Here is a 20,045-nt window from a genome sequence, read left to right as displayed (position 1 = left end):
GCATCGGCAGCAGCAGCAGGGATTTACAGTGTAGCACAGGAATTATACCCAGTATCTTATAACCTATAATGGAATATAATTTGCAAAAAAAACTAAATCACTATACTATACACTTAAAACTAATACAATATTGTAATTCAACTATACTTCAATTAAAAAATGAGCAAAACATGAAGATCTTCCCCTAGTAACAAAAAAGAATACATTAATATACATGTATTAATGTATTTTTAAATTCTTATATTGTGGTTCTGTGTGTGGATATTAATTCTCATGAATTATATTGTGCTATAGCTCTCACTTTTTTTTCTATTTTTGACAATGTTTCTTAAGGTGCTTCTATAAGTTACCTCTTCTCTTCAACCACTTAATCACAGAAAGCCCCAAGGTTCAGTTTGGATCTACTTTTCTTCTCATCACACCCTTGATGATGTCACCTATTAACAGATTATAGCTTTAAATATCACCTACAATGACAAATACACACACACATATATAAAATCATATATGTGTAATATTCACACACAAATATATGTTCACATGCACACATACACATACATGTATGTAATGTGTGTATACAAGAGTATGTTTATATATGCATATATACATATGTAAGTATATATGCTTATAGGAGTATATGTGTATATATATGTTATATAGAGAATACATGTATATATGTGCATACATTTATATACATAGACACATATAATGATAGACAATATCAATATCAATGATAGACTTCTCTCTCAAATTTTAGATTCATATCTTAAAAAAAAAAAGTCTCTGCTCTAAAATATAACTCCTTGCTCCTCCTTTGGCCTTCCCTATCTTAGTTAATGACAGCTCCATGTTTACAGATGCTTAGGCCAAAAGTCTTGAATTCATCTGTTACAGATTGAATTGTACCCCCTCCAAATTAATATGTGCAATTCCTAACCCCTAGTATCTTAGAATGTGAACTTACTTGGAAATAATGTCATTGCAGATGCAATTAGTTAAGATAATATCATTAGGGTGGGCCCTGATTCAGTGTGACTGATGTCCTTTTTTTAAAAAATTTGGGGAAATTTGGACACAAACATATGCATACTGGAGAGTGCCATGTAAACATGAAGACAGCCATCTACAAACCAAGGAAGAAGCTTGAACCATATCCTTCCCTCACACTGAATGAACTAACACCCCAACACTGATCTTGGACCTTTTAACCTCCAGAACTGCTGGACAACAAACTGCTCTTATTTAAGCCACCAGTTTGTGGTCCTTTGTTACAGCATACCTAGCCAATGAATATGGCAATCTTAACTCCTCTTTTTCTCACACTCCACATGCACTCTTTCAGGAAGTCCAGTTGACTATCACTTCAGAATCTATCCAGGATCTGACCACTCCTTACCATTTCTATAGTTACTACTCAAATCCAAGTCATCATCCAATCCATCGTCTCTTGCCTGGATTATTGTGACAGCTTCCTAACTGGTCTCTCTGCTTTCACTTCAACCTCTAAGTTTCTTTTCAACAAGTAGCACCTAGAATAGGCTTCTGAAAACAGAAGTCAATGTACTCCCTCAGTTCAAATGCCTGGCAAGTCTTCCTATTTGATCAATAAAACAAAAGCCTTGAAAGGACCTTCAAGACCCCATGTAATCTGCCTGCTTCCCTAACTGTCTCTCTGACATCACTTCCTATTATTCTTCCTTTTAGCAACTCCTCTCCAGCCACAATGGCTTCCTTGCTGTTCTTTGAACACACAAGCTCTTGCCTTTGGGGTTTTTGCACTGGCTGTTTTCCTTGCCTGCAACACTCTGCAGCTATCTGTACAGCTTCTCACCTTCTTTTATTCTATTTCATGAAAAGTGAAAGTTGCTCAGTTGTGTCCAACTCTTTGCAACCCCATGGACCGTACAGGGGCCAGACTGAATTCTTCAAGCCAGAATACTGAAGTGGGTAGCCTTTCCCTTCTCCAGGGGATCTTCCCGACCCAGGAATTGAACCAGGGTCTCCTGCATTGAAGGCAGATTCTTAACCAAGTGAGCTATCAGGGAAGCCCTAGGCTATCTAATATATGTCCCTAATGAATGAAGAAATGACTAAAAGGCATCAGCCAGAATGCTCCAAAGAGATCCACATTAGTTTTCCACGTTCATATCAGAGCTCTCTAGAATGTGAACTTGTTTCTTTCAAAATCTCAAAGAAGAAATATGGGTAGAATTTACAGTTTTAATGGAAAGGACAAATCTATCCTCTGTGTACATGAGAAACTGCCAATTAGGAGGGCAGATTACTGGTTATGCTTTTCCTTTACCCTCTGCTTTGTTTGTGTGTTACTTCAAGGGTTCTCATGTTGATATTGCCTTTGGGTAGCCACTTTTCTTACAGATTTAATGTCTCTCCAATTGTATTTAGCAGTGGGTTATGGCATTATATAGAAGGTTAGGCACCCTACTCCAGTACTCTTGCCTGGAAAATCCCATGGACAGAGGAGCCTGGTAGGCTCAATTAGCAGCAGCAGCAGCAGCAGCAGGCATAGAATGATCACAGTTGTGCTGGTAACGAAGGCTGGGTTGTAGCCAATCTCAGGTTGAAACCCAAATGTCCAGAAACTAGTAACCCTGAACATGGAGTGGGAAAAGGATCCAGATGAAGATGGGGGTAGTTTGGGCCAAGGTACAGATTTAAGATTTTCAGATTTAAGGTAAACCAGGGAGAAGGCAATGGCACCCCACTCCAGTACTCTTGCCTGGAAAATCCCATGGACGGAGGAGCCTGGTAGTCTGCAGTCCATGGGGTCGCTGAGGGTCAGGCACGACTGAATGACTTCACTTTCACTTTTCACATTCATGCATTGGAGAAGGAAATGGCAACACACTCCAGTGTTCTTGCCTGGAGAATCCCAGGGACAGGGGAGCCTGGTGGGCTGCTGTCTATGGGGTCGCACAGAGTCAGACACGACTGAAGTGACTTAGAAGCAGCAGTAGCAGCAGGGAGCAAGAGGGCTTATAATAGTTTTTGCCTCTCTGCTCCTTTGTTCTTCATTTCCATCCAGCCTAAATACTTCCACTAGGCTCACTTTTTGCCTTCTGCCTAAATACCCTCAAACTGTCTCATTTCCCCATTCATCAGGTTAACTTTCACATATCCTTTGAGGCTCTGTTCAATGACAACCTTCTCCAGGAACCCTTCACTGACCCCTCCTTTCCCCTAACCCATCTGGGTTAAGATCTCTTCATTCCACTTCCAGTAAGTGTTCTCTATGTATTTGATGGTCTGCTTGTCTGCTCTCTGCCCCATTGTGAGCTCCTTATGGCAAGGATTGAGCCTGATTATCTGTATCTGTATCCTAAGTATATCATAAATACCTGACACATAGTAAGACTTTGATCAATGTTTCATGAATGAATGAATGAAACTGCAGCCGATTTCAGAGCATGGTTAGCAAGTTCTTCAGCTAGAAGCTCAGGACACTCGTTAGGTGTCTAAGAAGTTGGTAACTTGCTAGAGCAAAGTCTGATTATCTTTTCTTGGTAAGAGCTGAGCCTGATATTTCTTCAGATTTACTGGGAGAAAAGAGCCTAGGCAACTACAAAATATTACAGTGAAAGTTATGGTTTCATCAACTGTTTTTCAGTTATTATACAAGTCAACAAAAATGAAAAGGGATAGCATCCCAGAAATGTTCAAATGATTAGAATACTCAATACAGCAACAGAAGTTTATCAGTAGTTCTTATACTATTAAATCTCTCTGAGACTCATGAATCTTAAAGGTGGACTGTGTAAACTGCAAACTGGAAGATTCTAAGGTCATTTAGGTTCTCTCTACACTACATAAATTCCAACCTCCCCTTTCAGAGAGGCAAAGATCATGGAAGGTCTTACTTATTCACCCCTGGGGTTTGTGGTAGAAGTGGGAGAAAGCTTCGGAGGCACTTCCAGAGATGACTGTATTAGCCAAATGGAACAAAGAGATTGCATTAGCAGAGCAATCTCATTCTCTCTCCCTCATAAGCAGAAGGCACTGGGATGGTGAATGGAGCCCCAAACTAAAGTTAAGAGACCCCCCTAGAGCCTTTGCTATGCCACATAAGCACCTGTGCAACCCTGGGCAATTACGTAGTTTTTCTGCTTCAGTTCTCTCTTTTGTAGAATGGCTAGGTTAGGCTAGATCTCCGAGATCTTTTTCAGCTTTAGGATTTTGTGTTTCTATAAGATGATTAACTAAGATAACTAAAGAAGGAGTATGAGTGGGGAAAAAGAATAATGAATTTTATTTTGGAAAAGCTGAATTTGAGCTTTCTGTGATACATCTAGTTGTCAATGACAAGAACTACTTGAAAGTGGAAGTCCAGTCCTTGCAGCAGAGCTGGGAATGGAGGTACAGATTTGGTAGTTTATCAATAGAGGGTAATTGGAACAGTAAGAGTTATGTGACCAGCTAAGCCAGCTGTGAATAAAGAGATAATGTACCAAAATGAATTGGTAACAGCTAAATTAAAAATTTGGAGAAGGCAATGGCACCCCACTCCAGTACTCCTGCCTGGAAAATCCCATGGATGGAGGAGCCTGGTAGGCTGCAGTCCATGGAGTCGCTAAGACTTCACTTTCACTTTTCATTTTCATGCATGAAATGGCAACTCACTCCAGTGTTTTCGCCTTGAGAATCCCAGGGATGGGGGAGCCTGGTGGCTGCCGTCTGTGGGATCACACAGAGTCGGACATGACTGAAGTGACTTAGCAGCAGCAGCAGAAAATTAAAAATTATAATTTACTTATATTTTACCTTATTCTATATTTTAATGAATGGTGACTTTATTTAATCCCTGGTGACTCACTGGTAAAAAAATTCTGCCTGCTAATGCAGGGTTTAATCCCTGGGTTGGGAAGATTCCCTGGAGAAGGAAATGGCAACCCATTCCAGTATTCTTGCCTGGGAAATCTCATGGACAGAGGACAGAAGAACCTGGAGGGCTACAGTCCATGGGGTTGCAAAACAGTTGGACATGACTTAGCGACTAAACAACAACAATAAAAATTGGTACCATTTGTTGGGTACTGACTATGAACTAGATGTTGAGGTATGTGCTCTGCGTTTATTATCTCATTTAATATTTATAAATAACTATATGAGGTGTGTATCATTATTCCCATTTTTGAGGTGTGGAAACTGAGCAGTAGTGTGTTGGTAAACATCTAACACCTGAGAAGGAAAAGGCAAATCCCTGAATTATAATGGTTGCTAACTTCCATGGTGTAAATACTCTCACCATGGCCTATTTCAAGCTAACAGAGGTCACTAAAACAGTGAGACAGGAAGAAATGTGCACTATGTAATACTGTTATCATACAGATATAATAAACATATATATCTTCAAGAGCACAGATAACAGTAAAGCATAATAGTAAAATAATTATGAAGTCATGATTTTGGGTGTTCACTACATTTGTTAATACAGCTTATTTAATTTTAAGTTTATATGTTTTAATTTTTTAGCTGGCTGTGTTTAACAACTGGCTTGCATAATTCCTAAAATTTTAACAACCTGCTCTTGCAAGCTAATATAAGCTATCTCCACTTATAATGATGCCACGATAGGGTAAGTAATTTGCATAGGGTCACACTGAAAATGTCTGGACAAAGATTAGAACCTTGATCCATCGAATTCTGAAGACTGGGTTCTTAACCATTCAATTCAGTTCAGTTCAGTTCAGTCACTCAGTCGTGTCCAACCCTTTGCAACCCCATGAACCACAGCAAGCCAGGCCTTCCTGTCCATCAGCAACTCCTGGAGTTTACCCAAACTCATGTCCATTGAATTGGTGATGCCATCCAACCATCTTATCCTCTGTCATCCCCTTCTCCTCCCACCCTCAATCTTTCCCAGCATCAGGGTCTTTTCAAATAAGTCAGCTCTTCGCATCAGGTGGTCAAAGTATTGGAGTTTCAGCTTCAACATCAGTCCTTCCAATGAACACCCAGGACCGATCTCCTTTAGGATGGACTGGTTGGATCTCTCTGCAGTCCAAGGTACTCTCAAGAGTCTTCTCCAACACCACAGTTCAAAAGCATCAATTCTTCAGCACTCAGCTTTCTTTATAGTCCAACTCTCACATCCATACATGACTACTGGAAAAACCATAGCCTTGACTAGACAGACCTTTGTTGACAAAGTAACGTCTCTGCTTTTTAATATGCTATCTAGGTTGGTCATAACTTTCCTTCCAAGGAGTAAGCATCTTTTAATTTCATGGCTGTAATCACCATCTGCAGTGATTTTGGGGCCCAGAAAAATAAAGTCTGACACTGTTTCCATTGTTTCCCCATCTATTTGCCATGAAGTGATGGGACCGGATGCCATAATCTTTGTTTTCTGAATGTTGAGCTTTAAGCCAACTTTTTCACTCTCCTCTTTCACTTTCATCAAGAGGCCCTTTAGTTCTTCACTTTCTGCCATAAGGCTGGTATCATCTGCATATCTGAGGTGATTGATATTTCTCCCAGCAATCTTGATTCCAGCTTGTGCTTCTTCCAGCCCAGAGTTTCTCATGATGTACTCTGCATAGAAGTTAAATAAGCAGGGTGACAATATACAGCCTTGACGTACTCCTCTCCTGATTTGGAACCAGTCTGTTGTTCCATGTCCACTTCTAACTGTTGCTTCCTGACCTGCATACAGGTTTCTCAAGAGGCAGGTCAGGTGGTCTGGTATTCCCATCTCTTTCAGAATTTTCCAGTTTATTGTGATCCACACAGTCAAAGGCTTTGGCATAGTCAATAAAGCAGAAATAGATGGTTTTCTGGAACTCTCTTGCTTTTTCCATGATCCAGAGGATGTTGGCAATTTGATCTCTGGTTCCTCTGTCTTTTCTAAAACGAGCTTGAGCATCTGGAAGTTCACAGTTCACGTATTGCTGAAGCCTGGCTTGGAGAATTTTGAGCATCACTTTACTAGCATGTGAGAAGAGTGCAACTGTGTGGTAGTTTGAGCATTCTTTGGCATTGCCTTTCTTTGAGATTGGAATGAAAACTGACCTTTTCCAGTCCTGTGGCCACTGCTGAGTTTTCCAAATTTGGTAGCATATTGAGTGCAGCACTTTCAAAGCATCATCTTTTAGGATTTGAAATAGCTCAACTGGAACTCCATCACCTCCACTAGCTTTGTTTGTAGTGATGCTTCCTAAGGCCCACTTGACTTCACCTTCCAGTATGTCTGGCTCTAGGTGAGTGATCACACCATTGTAATTATCTGGGTCGTGAAGATCTTTTTTGTACAGTTCTTCTGTGTATTCTTGCCACTTCTTCTTAATATCTTCTGCTTCTGTTAGGTCCCTACCATTTCTGTCCTTTATTGAGCCATTAGACTATCATTTGTAAAACTATAAAGTGCTATTTACTGTATATGATAAAGAAATTATTGCTGCATTTAAATTTTGTATTTGAGAAAAGTGTTATATGGTCTTAAGTGTCATCACTCAGGAGGGGTTGTAGTGGAAAAACAGGCATGAACCAGAAAAGTCACAGTGCAATTTCTGTGTCTCTGGGTCAGCTCTTAGGCCTCAGTTTTCCTGTTAAAGGAGTGTTTTGTGTCCTTTCTGAATCACACTTCAACCCATATTGGGAAAAATATTGAAGGATTTATGAAAAATTTTATGAATCTTATAGGTAAGACTCATATAAATTTAAATGGTTGGCATAATTACTAGTTTGAATACAACTTAATACAAGCCGCATTGAAATAAAAAATAAATAAAACAAAAGCCTATTGTTTAGAATCCATAGATTAATGTAATCTCTGTAGCCAAAATATTTAAAGATGTTTATTACATTAAGTAGTAAAAAATAAAACATCTGGCAACAATTTTTAGATCTTGAAGAATTGGATGACAAAATGATGAGTCTCAGGGGCCTCAGATCATATTTCCCCCTCCTGAAAATAGGTTTGAAAAAATTGTAATGCTTTCTGAAAAACTAAACTTATTTCAGTTTCTTCTCTCTTCCCTATCATAGCAAATGGCTTATACACAGAATTTCATGAACTGCTCATAAAACTCTACTTTAGTTCTTTGGATCTGGGTGAAGCCGGTGGTTAGGACTGTAGCTGTAAAGCCTCCATCTAACTCAATAAATCTAGACAAAGGAGCTCTGTGATCATTGTGTTTTAAGAAGAAAGTATTGTAGCTGTGATTCTCTTGATTTAAAAAGAGATAAGCCTCCATTATAGCACAGCGGAAGCTCTAAGTAATTGGCTAGCGGGTGAGGAAGAGAACGACATGGTATACTCCAGACAAGGATGGTAGAGTTTAAATGGCAACCCACTCCAGTATTTTTGCCTGGAGAATCCCAGGGACAGAGGAGCCTAGTGGGCTGCCGTCTATGGGGTCGAACAGAGTCGGACACAACTGAAGTGACTTAGCAGCAGCAGCAGCAGCCTGCTTCTGCAGATCACAGCTCTCAGTCATTGTGCAGTGAGCACTTACATGCAGAGTTGGCACCCATGCTTGCCTTCCTGGTATCTGTAGGCTTCACTAATCTTGTGCTTTAGTTTTATTTTCCTTATTCACACTGAAAAATGAAAGGTTTTTTTGTTTTGTTTTGTTTTCTTTTTATTTCATGTTTGGCTGTTCAGTGTTTTTAGATAAATATGGCAATCTTTAACAAAGGACGATATTGACCATGCTCCACCCCCCTCCACATTAGAACTACTAATTCTAATTTACATTCTACACACAATTTACTTAACAACTACTTGGCCTATTAACAAGCTGTTGTTGCATCATACTTTGCTCCCAGCATGGTGTTGTAAAGGGCCTGGGTAAGACGGGCAGGGATATTACACATGTGCACCTGGAATTATTATACAAGGCAGAAGGTGCACACTGCAAAGTGAGGGCTCTGGTTGTTGGTGCTCTGAGATGTAAGAGAAAGAGACAGCTCTATCTGAAGCCTCTTCCAGAGCTATCTGGGAGAAGTGCATTAGTGAACATAGAGGCGCGAGTGGCCATGAAGAACATATAGATTCGAAAGTACAGGCACATGCAAAGAGAGAGAGTGGTAGGTATAATAATTAGGCCTCTTCTATCACCACAGAGGACATAATATTTGAAAGCCTATCAAGCCCTCTTAACACAGATCCTGAGAAGTGTTGCTACTGAAGCCTGTGGCACATTTGAATGCAATAAAACAGAATGTTCCATAATGTTTTGGGAGAAATCCTTCTTTTCAACAGTTCATTCCGCTTGCTAAGCCAGGCTTCTTTGAGGTTATCAAGAGGTTATAAAGGATATATGGATATGACTGAAGTCATCACATTACTCATTAGCCATTGGTTATAGTGCTGGTTAGAATGAGAGGAACAGCTGAAAATGGTACAGGAACACAACATGGGCTATGTCTACCTAAGATGGGTATTTCTGTCATGAGGGTCTCACGCTACATATATCTCTTTTTCTGTGTTGTTGAGCTAACTGATTCAGAGACAATGTTGCAAAGAAGGGCTGGAAAATGGGAGCTGGATAAGATGTGATCCTCCCTGAGGAGGGATCTGAGCTAGGTTGTGCTGCTCAGCACTTTGGTCTTCTTTTCATGTGGCTCACTGAGAGCTCATTTCCTTCACAGACCACTCTGTCCTGTTGTGCTCAGGCCCAGCCAGAGGCAGATGGAGAGAATTTCCCTCTGAGCACCAAGGCTTCTCTGCCCCCATTAGCAGCAGTAGCTGTCTGCTGGGACTTGAGACTGGAACACCACTGGTGTGGCCAACTTCCCCAAGTTCCCAACCAATGGGAGCTTAACCAGAAAACAGCCACGTGGCAGGGCTCCAGTTGTTGTCCAAACTGAAGCCAAAATTACCTCAAAAGTAAACAAAAAGAGATCCAACCCCAAATTTTATAAGAATCCTATACAGAAAATGCACAGATATCAGATGTGGCAAAACCCAGTATTTTACCACAGTGAAATAATTTGCTTTTTCTCTTAGAGAGGAATCTTTAATTTTAGGCTTGTATCCTCATCACTTCAGTGAAGAGAAAGGACAACTAATCGTTGGTTGGCCTAAAAGATTCTGGCAGGAATATTTGAGTCATAAAATATTAGCCAAGCATCTTTTTGGATATTCTAAAATAAACTATGTACAGAACTAAGCGTTTCATGCCAGGACAAAACTGAAAAGCTTTTCTCAGAGGTCTCCCTGCCCCTCCCCCTTCCTTTCCTGGATACAATCTTATTGGTTGATAGCACCCAGCTTTTGGCTGCATTACAAGGAACCACTCAGCTCTGGCTGATTTCTGCTATCACTTTTTCCCCCTTGTTCAGGAAATCTTGTTATGAACATGTTTCCAAGACAGCAAGAGAGAAAAAGTTTTTTACTTGTTTTGGGGAAGCCATTATTGGAGATACGAGTGTGAGGGTAATAGACTTGTTGTTATCTTTTAGTTCTTAGCCACTTGGTTGCTTAGCCACTGGGGAAGCAGGGCAATACGCTAGGGCTGAGATAAGGGGAGAAATTTAGAAGTGTTGTGAAAAACAACTGCTCCCATCCCTGGATCTGGAGTTAGTCACTATGGGGAGAAATGGTCTCTAGCCTTGGCTCTGCTGTTGACTGTGTGACTCAAGAACATCCGTTCATTCATCCAGCACTTACAGAGCACCCACTCTGTGTGTGGCACCGTGTCCAGCGCTGGGGACACACCATGAGGAACAGATAAGGAATCTATTCTCAAATCACCCAACTTCTCTAAATACCGTTTCGTCATACTTATGGTGTGAGGGATACACTAGAATGATGTCTCAAGGTCTTTACCTCTAGTTCTTGAATCTATTTTTCAGTGAGCTCACAATATGCCCAGAAGAACAGTAACAGGAAAACTGGTACTCGAAACACATACCAGGTATCATGCTAACGAACCACTTTCATATACATGACTCTGTTTTCTCAAGAATCTCCTAAAATAAGTATTATTATACCCATTTTATAGATGAGACAACTAAGCATCAGACAGGTTGAACCGCCTTTTGTTATAAGTGAGAAAGAGAGAGACTCAAACCCAGCTCTCTGCTGGCTCCAAGCCCAGCATTCTTTCCCTGTCCTCTGTTCTCCAGATTTATAATGTTAATTTATCTCCCCTGGACTTTTCCCTGCGAGTATTTATGGAAAACTTATTCAAGAATCCATGGCAGTACAATATGAAATACCTAATTTTTGTCTTATGGGTCTTCCATTAGTTTTTCCTCCCTCTTTACCTACTAAGCTTTTCTTATTCATCCCAAGGGTGGTCTTGCCACTTCATCTAAGCCAAGTACTCCCACTGCTTTGCCTCTGCTTGTGCTTTACCTTCAACTTTGAATCATTTTCAATCTTGTCTGTAGCCAAAATCTGTACTCTTTCCCAGACTTGGTCTTACTCCTAAATTTAATTCATCTATCCCCTAATAGTTATTCAACACAGTAAGAAGTTTAAAAGAAAAAGAGTATAAAATCATCTCCTTGGGGGAAATAAAACATGCACAGATTATAGGAATGTTATATGCTAAAATAGTTATAAACCTATAAGGGCGAGAGATGAAAGGTAGCAGGATAGGGCTGGAGTCACTGGGACTTGAGGAATAGCTAAGGCTTGACTAGATGAAAAGCGAAAGGGGTGGAGAAAGGTTACAAGGTCAGACAAAGAGCAGACAGGTCCACTGAGTACTGGAGAAGTTGGATGCCTTTCTGGCCGGAATGACGAAGTTTGAAGAGCTCTGGAAGCTGGGATGGAACAGTTGAACTGGATGTTATTGTTGAAGAATGTTAATCAGAAGGAGTACTGGATTAAGAATTTGTACATCTGTATTCTTGCTCTACTTACCAATCTGTAATCTGGAGAAAATCGATCAAGAGATCTGAGTCTCCATTTCCTCATCTCTTAGGGCTACCTCAGTCTATAGAAGTCTCAGCTCCTTAGAACAGCCTCTCTTCTTTTACTGTTCCTGCCTCCAGACATTTTGTAGCGTGTCTTTTAAGTGTGAGCAGTCAGTTATGAGACCTTTCACAACATAGTATAATCACACATCCTCTGTGAGAACTTTCACAGTGCTGAAAAACATGATTGGTCACAAAGCTACCACAAGTTAAATAATAAAAATTAAGTTATACAGTCTAAAGAATAAAATTTAGGCTATACAAGTTAAATAATACTCATATACAAGCATTAAAAATGGAATTTTTGACTGGGAGTTTGGGATAGGCTGGATAAACAACATGGTCCTGCTGTAGAGCACAAGGAACTCTATTCAATATACTGTAATAAATCATAATGGAAAAGAACAGAAAAGAATATATATATCTGACTCACTTTGCTGTACAGCAGAAATTGACCCAACATTGTAAATCAACTCTATACTTCACTAAAATATTTTAAAAAATGGAATGTTTCCTCTACCAATTTCAAGCTTTAACTTTAGGACACTCAGTCCAGTTCAGTCGCTCAGTCGTGTTCGACTCTTTGTGACCCCATGGACTGCAGCACACCAGGATTCCCTGTCCATCACCAACTCCTGGAGCTTGCTCAAACTCCTGTCCATCGAGTCAGTGATGCCATCCAACCATCGCATCCTCTGTCATCCCCTTCTCCTCCTGCCTTCAATCTTTCCCAGCATCAGGGTCTTTTCCAGTGAGTCAGTTCTTCGCATCAGGTGGCCAAAGTATTGGAGCTTCAGCATCAGTCCTTCCAATGAATATTCAGGACTGATTTCCTTTATGATTGCCTAAGTTCCTTAATTAAATATTTAGAATTAAAATTTTAAGACTTGAGACTTTGTGTTTTAACTTGAAAATATGGGGCAAAAATAAGGTCTTAGGGCTTTCTTTTTAGTTATGTATGAGTCAAACAGTTAGTGGTTCCAGATGGGGTGGATGGTCTCAAAGATGCTGATCTGGATAAAAGTGTGGCCAGGCAAGCTTAGATGAACAGCCAGGAAAGCAGCCAAGAGCAAAAAGAGCATTAACCATGAGTCTAGGAAAAGTCAATGTTCAAAATATTCAAGGAAGCTGTGATGTTAATTTTAGTGTGTCTACTTGAATGGGCCGTGGGTGCTCAGTTTTTTGGATAAATATTATTCTAGGTTTGTCCATGAGGCTGTTTCTGTATGAGATCAATATTTAAATAGTAGACTGACTACAGCAGATTGCCTTCCTCAATGTAGGTGGGTCTCATCTAATCTGTTGAGTGTCTGAATAGAACAAAAAGGCTGAGAAGGAAAATACACTCTCTATGCCTGTCTTCAAGCTAGGACATCAGTCTTTGCCTGTCTTCAGACAATACCTTCAGCTCTCCTGGTTCTTCAGCTTACCAACTGCAGATCTTGGGACTTTTTAGCCCCTATTTTTGTTTGAGCCAGTTCCTTATAAGAACTTTATCTATGTATCTATGTATGCATTTTTTTTCTTCCTTCCTCCCTTTCCATCTGTTTGTCTGTCTGTCTATCTATCTATCTACTTGTCTCCTATTGGATTTGTTTTTCTGGGGAACCCAGACTAATACAGTAGCATTAGGACCCACATCATAATGGGTGCTTGTGAGGATGACACAGACCAGTTATGTGAAAATATATTGGAGCTGAAGCTCTAATATTTTGGCCACCTTATGTGAAGATCCAACTCATTGGAAAAGACCCTGATGCTGGGAAAGATTGATCATAAAAGGAGAAAAGGGCAGCAGAGGATAAGATGTTGGATAGCATCACCGACTCAATGGACATGAATCTGAGGAAATTCTGGGAGACAGTGAAGGACTGGGAAGCCTGGCATGCTGAAGTGCATGGAATTGCAGAGTTGGACATGTTTGAGTAACTGAATAACAATATGAAAACTGCCTTAAAAAGTGCCTGGTAAACAATAAGTGTTACTTAAATGATAGCTATTATGAGCCCTACTAGGCTCCTAGAGCTCACCACAGCCTCTCATGGAACATTTTGGATCCTATGATCAGAAACTTTTCTTCCAGTCCATGAGTGAGGAGTAGGAGTAAGAGGAATTCAACAAATGTTTTCCTGAGCTTTAGCAGGAAGTCTTTGAAATCATCTAACAGGACACTTTTAGGCCAAATATCACCTAGAGGCTTGGCTTTTTAACAAGTTAAAAGGACCATGTCCTGAAGCAGAAGTCTTCAGTAGATACTCACTTTCAGCATACATTAGATTTCTTTAAGTATGTGACTGCAAGCCGACTCTGTGAGGAAGAGGATTGAATTTCCTTCTTCTTTCCTTTTATTCAATTTTTCTGATTACAGAAGAATTATATGCTCATTAAATAAGATTTTTAAAACACAAAAGAAAATAAAAGTCATTCATGAGCTCAGTATCCAAAGATAAACAATATTTTGAAATGTTTCTAGTTTTTTGTCTATTTGTCTGTGACATATATATTTTTTAAAACAACATTGAGATCATAATATATATGGCTGCTATTCCTCTATCTCCCTGTCATATTGTGAAGATGACTTGGTACGAGAGTTCCCCTTGATATTTGTTTTTGGAAAGAGTCTTACTCTCCCATTACTGAATCAGAGCATCATCTTATGGCCCATCCATGACCATTTGTTAGGAAATGAAGTCTAAATAACAATGTTATTTTAAGATAATTCATAGGGAAATATATTTGGTCTTTTGACCAGTAACTATTTTTGAACACTCTCTACCACTGTTGCTTCTATTAATGTAGATAATGATAGCTGAAAGAAATCAACATACAAAGCTATAGTGATCAAAATGGTGTGGTACTGCCACAGGACAGACATGTAGAATTGAGGGTCCATTAATCTATACTGTTATGGCCAACTGATTTCCAACACAGATGCCAAGCCCATGCAGTTGGGGAAAGAGTATTCTCTTCAACAGCTGGTGCTGGACAACTGGATTATCCATGAAAAAATGAAGTAGGTTCCCTACCTCATACTATATACAAAAATTAACTGAAAATGGACCAATGACCTAAATATGAACTAAAATGACAACACTTAGAAGAAAACACTGAGAATAAATCCACATGACCTTAGATTTAGCAATGGATTATTAGATATGACATCAAAAGCATAAGCAACAAAAGAAAAAGCTGAGAAAATGGACTTCATCAAAGTAAAAAACTTGTGTATCAAAGGACATTATTAAAAAGTGAAAAGACAACCTAAAGAATGAACAAAATATTTCCAAGTCATATATCCAGGGGTCTAGAAAGCAGAATATACAGGAACTCTTATAACTCAACAAATGACAAATGACCAATTAAAAAATAGTCAAAGGACTTGAATAGACATTTTCCTAAAGAAGACATTCAAATGACTAATAAGCACATGAAAAAATTTCAATTTCATTAGTCATTGGGCTTCCGTGGTAGCTCAGCTGGTAAAGAATCTGCCTGCAATGTAGGAGACCCCAGTTCAATTCCTGGGTCAGGAAGATCTGCTGGAAAAGGGATAAGCTACTCACTCCAGTATCCACCTGGTAAAAAATCTGCCTGCAATGCATATGTCATTAGGGGGATGCACATCAAAATTACAATGAGGTACTACTTCAAACTCAGGAAATTTTTTGAAAAAGGAAAATATGAAAAAATAAAAAATAAGTTTTGGCAAAGATGTGGAGAAATTAGGACCCTTGTAGATTGCTGGTGAGAATGTAAAATAGTACAGCCACTGTAGAAAGTATTTTGATGGTTCTTTAAAAAGTTAAAAGTAGAATTACCATATGATCTGGCAATCTCACTCCTAGGTGTATACCCAAAGGAATTTAAAACTGGTATTCAAACAAATAGATGTACATGTATGTTCACAGCAGCACTATTCAAAATATCCAAAAGATCTAAAACAGATAAGTGGATAAACAAAATGTGGTATCTCCATAAAATGGAATATTATTCAGCCATAAAAAGGAATAAGGTACTGACACATACATTTTGAACTTCAAAAACATCAGGGCAAGTGAAAGAAACTGGACACAAAATGACCGCATACTGCATAATTCCACTTGTAAGAAATATTTACAGTAGGTAAATCCATAGAGACAGAAAACAGATTAGTGATTGCCAGGGGCTAGGGAAGGTGTGTATGGGGAGCAACTTCTTAATACGTAAAAGGATTTTTTTTAGGGTGATAAATATGTTTTGAAACTACATAGAAGTTGTGACTATTCAAAACTATGATTACTTCAGTTCAGTTCAGTTGCTCAGTTGTCTCCGACTCTTTGCGACCCCATGAACCACAGCATGCCAGGCATCCCTGTCCATCACCAACTCCCGGAGTCCACCCAAACCCATGTCCATTGAGTCAGTGATGCCGTCCAACCATCTCATCCTCTGTCATCCCCTTCTCCTCCCACCCTCAATCTTTCCCAGCATCAGGGTCTTTTCCAATGAGTCAGCTCTTTGCATCAGGTGGTCAAAGTATTGGAGTTTCAGCTTCAACATCAGTCCCTTCAATGAATATCCAGGACTGATCTCCTTTAGGATGGACTGGTTGGATCTCCCTGCAGTCCAAAGGACTCTCAAGAGTCTTCTCCAACACCACAGTTCAAAAGCATCAATTCTTCAGTGCTCAGCTTTCTTTATAGTCCAACTCTCACATCTATACATGACCAATGGAAAAACCATAGCCTTGATTAGACTGACCTTTGTTGACAAAGTGATGTCTCTGCTTTTTAATATGCTGTCTAGGTTGGTCATAACTTTCCTTCCAAGGAGTAAGTGTCTTTTAATTTCATGGCTGAAATCACCATCTGCAGTGATTTTGGAGCCCAGAAAAATAAAGTCTGACACTGTTTCCACTGTTTCCCCATCTATTTGCCATGAAGTGATGGGACTGGATGCCATGATCTTAGTTTTCTGAACGTTGAGCTGTAAGCCAACTTTTTCACTCTCCTCTTTCACTTTCATCAAGAGGCTCTTTAGTTCTTCTTCACTTCCTGCCATAAGGGTGGTGTCATCTGTGTATCTGAGGTTATTGATATTTCTCCTTAGTTAAGAGACTTTAAGTGACTAATTTTATGTTATATGAATTTTACTTCAATACAAAATAGAATAACAAGTTAAATAGGCTTACCCTGGTGATCATTTCACAAAACATACATATAAAAAATAAAATAAAGAAATCAAGATTAGAATATGTGTTTCCTTTTTATGTCTACAGCATGTTATGATTTCAATTTTAAAACACAGTAAACCAATCATAACACATCTTTGGTTATTACTATCTTTGGATTTTATTAGAGGTGATGCTAATGGGTTCTCCCATCATTTTCACCAACTTTGTACAATTCAGATTTCAGTTCAAGGCTTCAGGAACATTGCAAACAGCTGCAGTGGGATAATGCACCTGACTATCAATGACATGCCAACTCTGACGGACAACTGTGTAAAAGTAGGTATTTGGAAACTACATTTTCTTCTCAGTCCCATTTGGTAGGCATATTTTCTAGTGGCTTGAATTATTGAAAAATATGAATGGGCTTTTCATTGCAGTTGATGTTATATAATTATGAAATTTACACACACATTTGAACATTTGAATCTTTAAATACCCTAAGAAACTTCATTTCACATTTAGGATATTTTTATTTCAATGATATTGCAATCAAATCTTATAAAATCATATGTAAGCTTAAGCATAAACCTTAAATCTGGTTCTACATGTTAAGCTTCTAAAGGTTCTGATTTCTTTCAGCATTCCATTGTCTCATGCATTCCTATCTTTTGTGATATCATTTAGTTGATTCCTACACATTACTCAAATGTAAGTGTAGTAAAGTATATTGGAAAAAGTAAAAGTTCCCATTTTCTTTGACAACAGGACAACTTAATAGTTAATGTGTCCGTTTTTGAAAAGACTGAGAGAAAAAATAATCTCATGACTTTGACAAATGTGTTCTATATAATCTGATTAACCTTTTATTTTTTCCCTTCTAAAGGCTTTAGTTGAGAAATGCCATCGTATTTCATCAGTAGTCCTCATTGGCGCACCACATATTTCCGATAGTGCTTTCAAAGCTCTTTCTGGTTGTGACATCAAAAAGATCCGATTTGAAGGTGTGAGATATAAAAAGTAGTTTAGCATTAATTTTTACTTTTAATCTTGTGGTGATTCAAATACAATCCTTAACTTTTTCTTTTTTTTAAACAGGAAATAAAAGGATTACTGATGCATGCTTCAAACTTATAGACAAGAGTTATCCAAACATCAGTCACATTTACATGGTAGACTGCAAGGGAATAACAGATGGTAGCCTCAAATCACTCTCACCTTTGAAGCATCTCACTGTGTTGAATCTGGCAAACTGTGTAAGGTAAACAGTCATTCAGTCAAGAAACACTGATTATCTAGAATGTTCCAAGCTTCCTCAAGATGTTCATTGGTCAGTATAGTAAACATGAAAGTCAGGGATCTAAGTAGAGGTAAGTGCAGAATTCTGTGGTAAAACAAAGGAGGGGCACCCAACCCAGACTAGTTATATGTGGGCACGGGGAGATGATCAGGGAATGCTCAGGATATGTGGAGTCACAGGCTCTTGTAAGATTAAACGAATTCACTAGAACATTTGTGGGCTACTTATCCTAGTGAAGGTTCTCACAGCTAGTTCAGTTAATAGGTCTTTTTCCCAAATGGACTTTCTGACTTGCCTATGAAGAACCAATCTTACTGAAGTGTTTACTCTTGGGTACTAGTTAGATTTTTCCTCTGTGTGGATCTGCTCACAGATGGCAAGTTCTTACTGAAACCGTTTTTTTCACCTGAGTTACAAATAGGCTTCTGACCTGGCATTCTCAGGGGGGCAAGGATCAAATTCTTGATAAAATGTCTTCCCCAATTGATATCTCAGCCTCTTTCCTATGTAAATTTCTTAAAATATTATGGGGCCAGAAGATAACAAAACAGCATGTGATTACAAAGAAATTGGTTAATAGTTTGTATAACATAAGACAAGTTAGAGTAATAAGCTAAGCCAAACAAAGTCTTAACCCATAGTTCCTATTATTAAAATAGGGAGGCACCGAGGGTTGGGAGGGAAGGCAAAGACAGGATTTGAAACGGGGAAACCTGGATTAGGAAAGGAAGCCTCTAGTTAATAGCCAATAAGGAATTGAGGCCTCCTACCAACAGACATGTAAGTGAATTTAGAAGCAGATCCTCCACACTCAGTAAATCCTGCAGATGACTAAAGCCCCAGCTGATATCTTGTAGTTGCAAGCTCATGAACAAGCTGGCATCATGATGGAAGCACAATATGGAAGCTATTATACAACAGCTAATGGACTTCCCTGGTGGCTCAGCTGGTAAAGAATCCACCTGCAGTACGGGAGACCTGGGTTCTATCCTTGGGTTGGGAAGATTCCCCTGGAGGAGGGCATGGCAACCCATTCCAATATTCTTGCCTGGAGAATCCCCATGGACAGAGGAAGCTGGTGGGCTGCAGTCCATGGGGTCGCAAAGAGTCGGACACAATTGAGCAACTAAGAACATAACAGTTAATCCTATTTGTATTAACATGAAATAAAATTGAATTGCAGTCATATATTTCACTCAGGCTTCTGTAGGTTAATTAATTTTAAAAATAAATGGAGGTTTTTATGCTTCTAGCAGTATAGTTGACAAAACACTTCAAAGGACTCCTTGCTATTAATACAAACAATTTAGATTCTTGATGAAACATACTTCCAATACATTGCTGAGCCTACAAAGAGTAAGAGAAATATGCAGTTCATGATTCATCACCATCCTCTCAATGAGCAGACTCTCTGAGATGGAAAGTGGAGGGCAAGCAAACATAAAAGGTGGAGCTGCTATTAGCATAAATGTTCAACACTGACATTGAGATAATCAATTTTAGTAAGACTCAAGATAGGGAAGCAGGATGAGACTTCTGCAGTGTTTGGACCCTTCAAAAGGGACAAAACAGTCTCAAGTAGATAGTACCCAAGCCCCTGGAAGAAGTTATCTGCAAGCTTTTTTGAAGGAAAGCATCTTCTCTTTAAGCATCCAGGGTTCCCATAGGTTAAGATCAAATAAATAGATGCTCACAATTAAAGACCAT

General features: G+C 39.2%; 2 protein-coding genes across 3 annotated transcripts in view; one reads left to right on the top strand and one right to left on the bottom strand.

Moving 5' to 3' along the window:
• Positions 1 to 14,248, bottom strand: part of LRRC17 (leucine rich repeat containing 17) — a 55,463-nt gene extending 41,215 nt beyond the window's left edge. Inside the window, exons 1-2 of the mRNA XM_019958624.2 lie at positions 14,150 to 14,248; positions 11,837 to 12,063 (exon numbers count right to left, since the gene is read on the bottom strand). The gene's annotated coding sequence lies outside the window, so the exon portion shown is untranslated. The remainder of the gene's footprint in view (positions 1 to 11,836; positions 12,064 to 14,149) is intronic.
• FBXL13 (F-box and leucine rich repeat protein 13) overlaps positions 1 to 20,045 on the top strand; it is a 226,980-nt gene that overhangs the window by 125,429 nt on the left and 81,506 nt on the right. For both annotated transcript variants that reach the window (XM_070787705.1, XM_019958626.2), the window contains 3 exons: positions 17,279 to 17,377; positions 17,925 to 18,042; positions 18,137 to 18,299. In XM_070787705.1, coding sequence (XP_070643806.1) covers positions 17,279 to 17,377; positions 17,925 to 18,042; positions 18,137 to 18,299 — 380 coding nt within the window. The remainder of the gene's footprint in view (positions 1 to 17,278; positions 17,378 to 17,924; positions 18,043 to 18,136; positions 18,300 to 20,045) is intronic.

This window comes from Bos indicus, chromosome 4, assembly GCF_029378745.1.
Source record: "Bos indicus isolate NIAB-ARS_2022 breed Sahiwal x Tharparkar chromosome 4, NIAB-ARS_B.indTharparkar_mat_pri_1.0, whole genome shotgun sequence".
NCBI classification, from domain to species: Eukaryota; Metazoa; Chordata; class Mammalia; order Artiodactyla; family Bovidae; genus Bos; species Bos indicus.
Note: the sequence above shows the minus strand (reverse complement) of the source record. Positions and strands in the feature narration are given on the sequence as shown.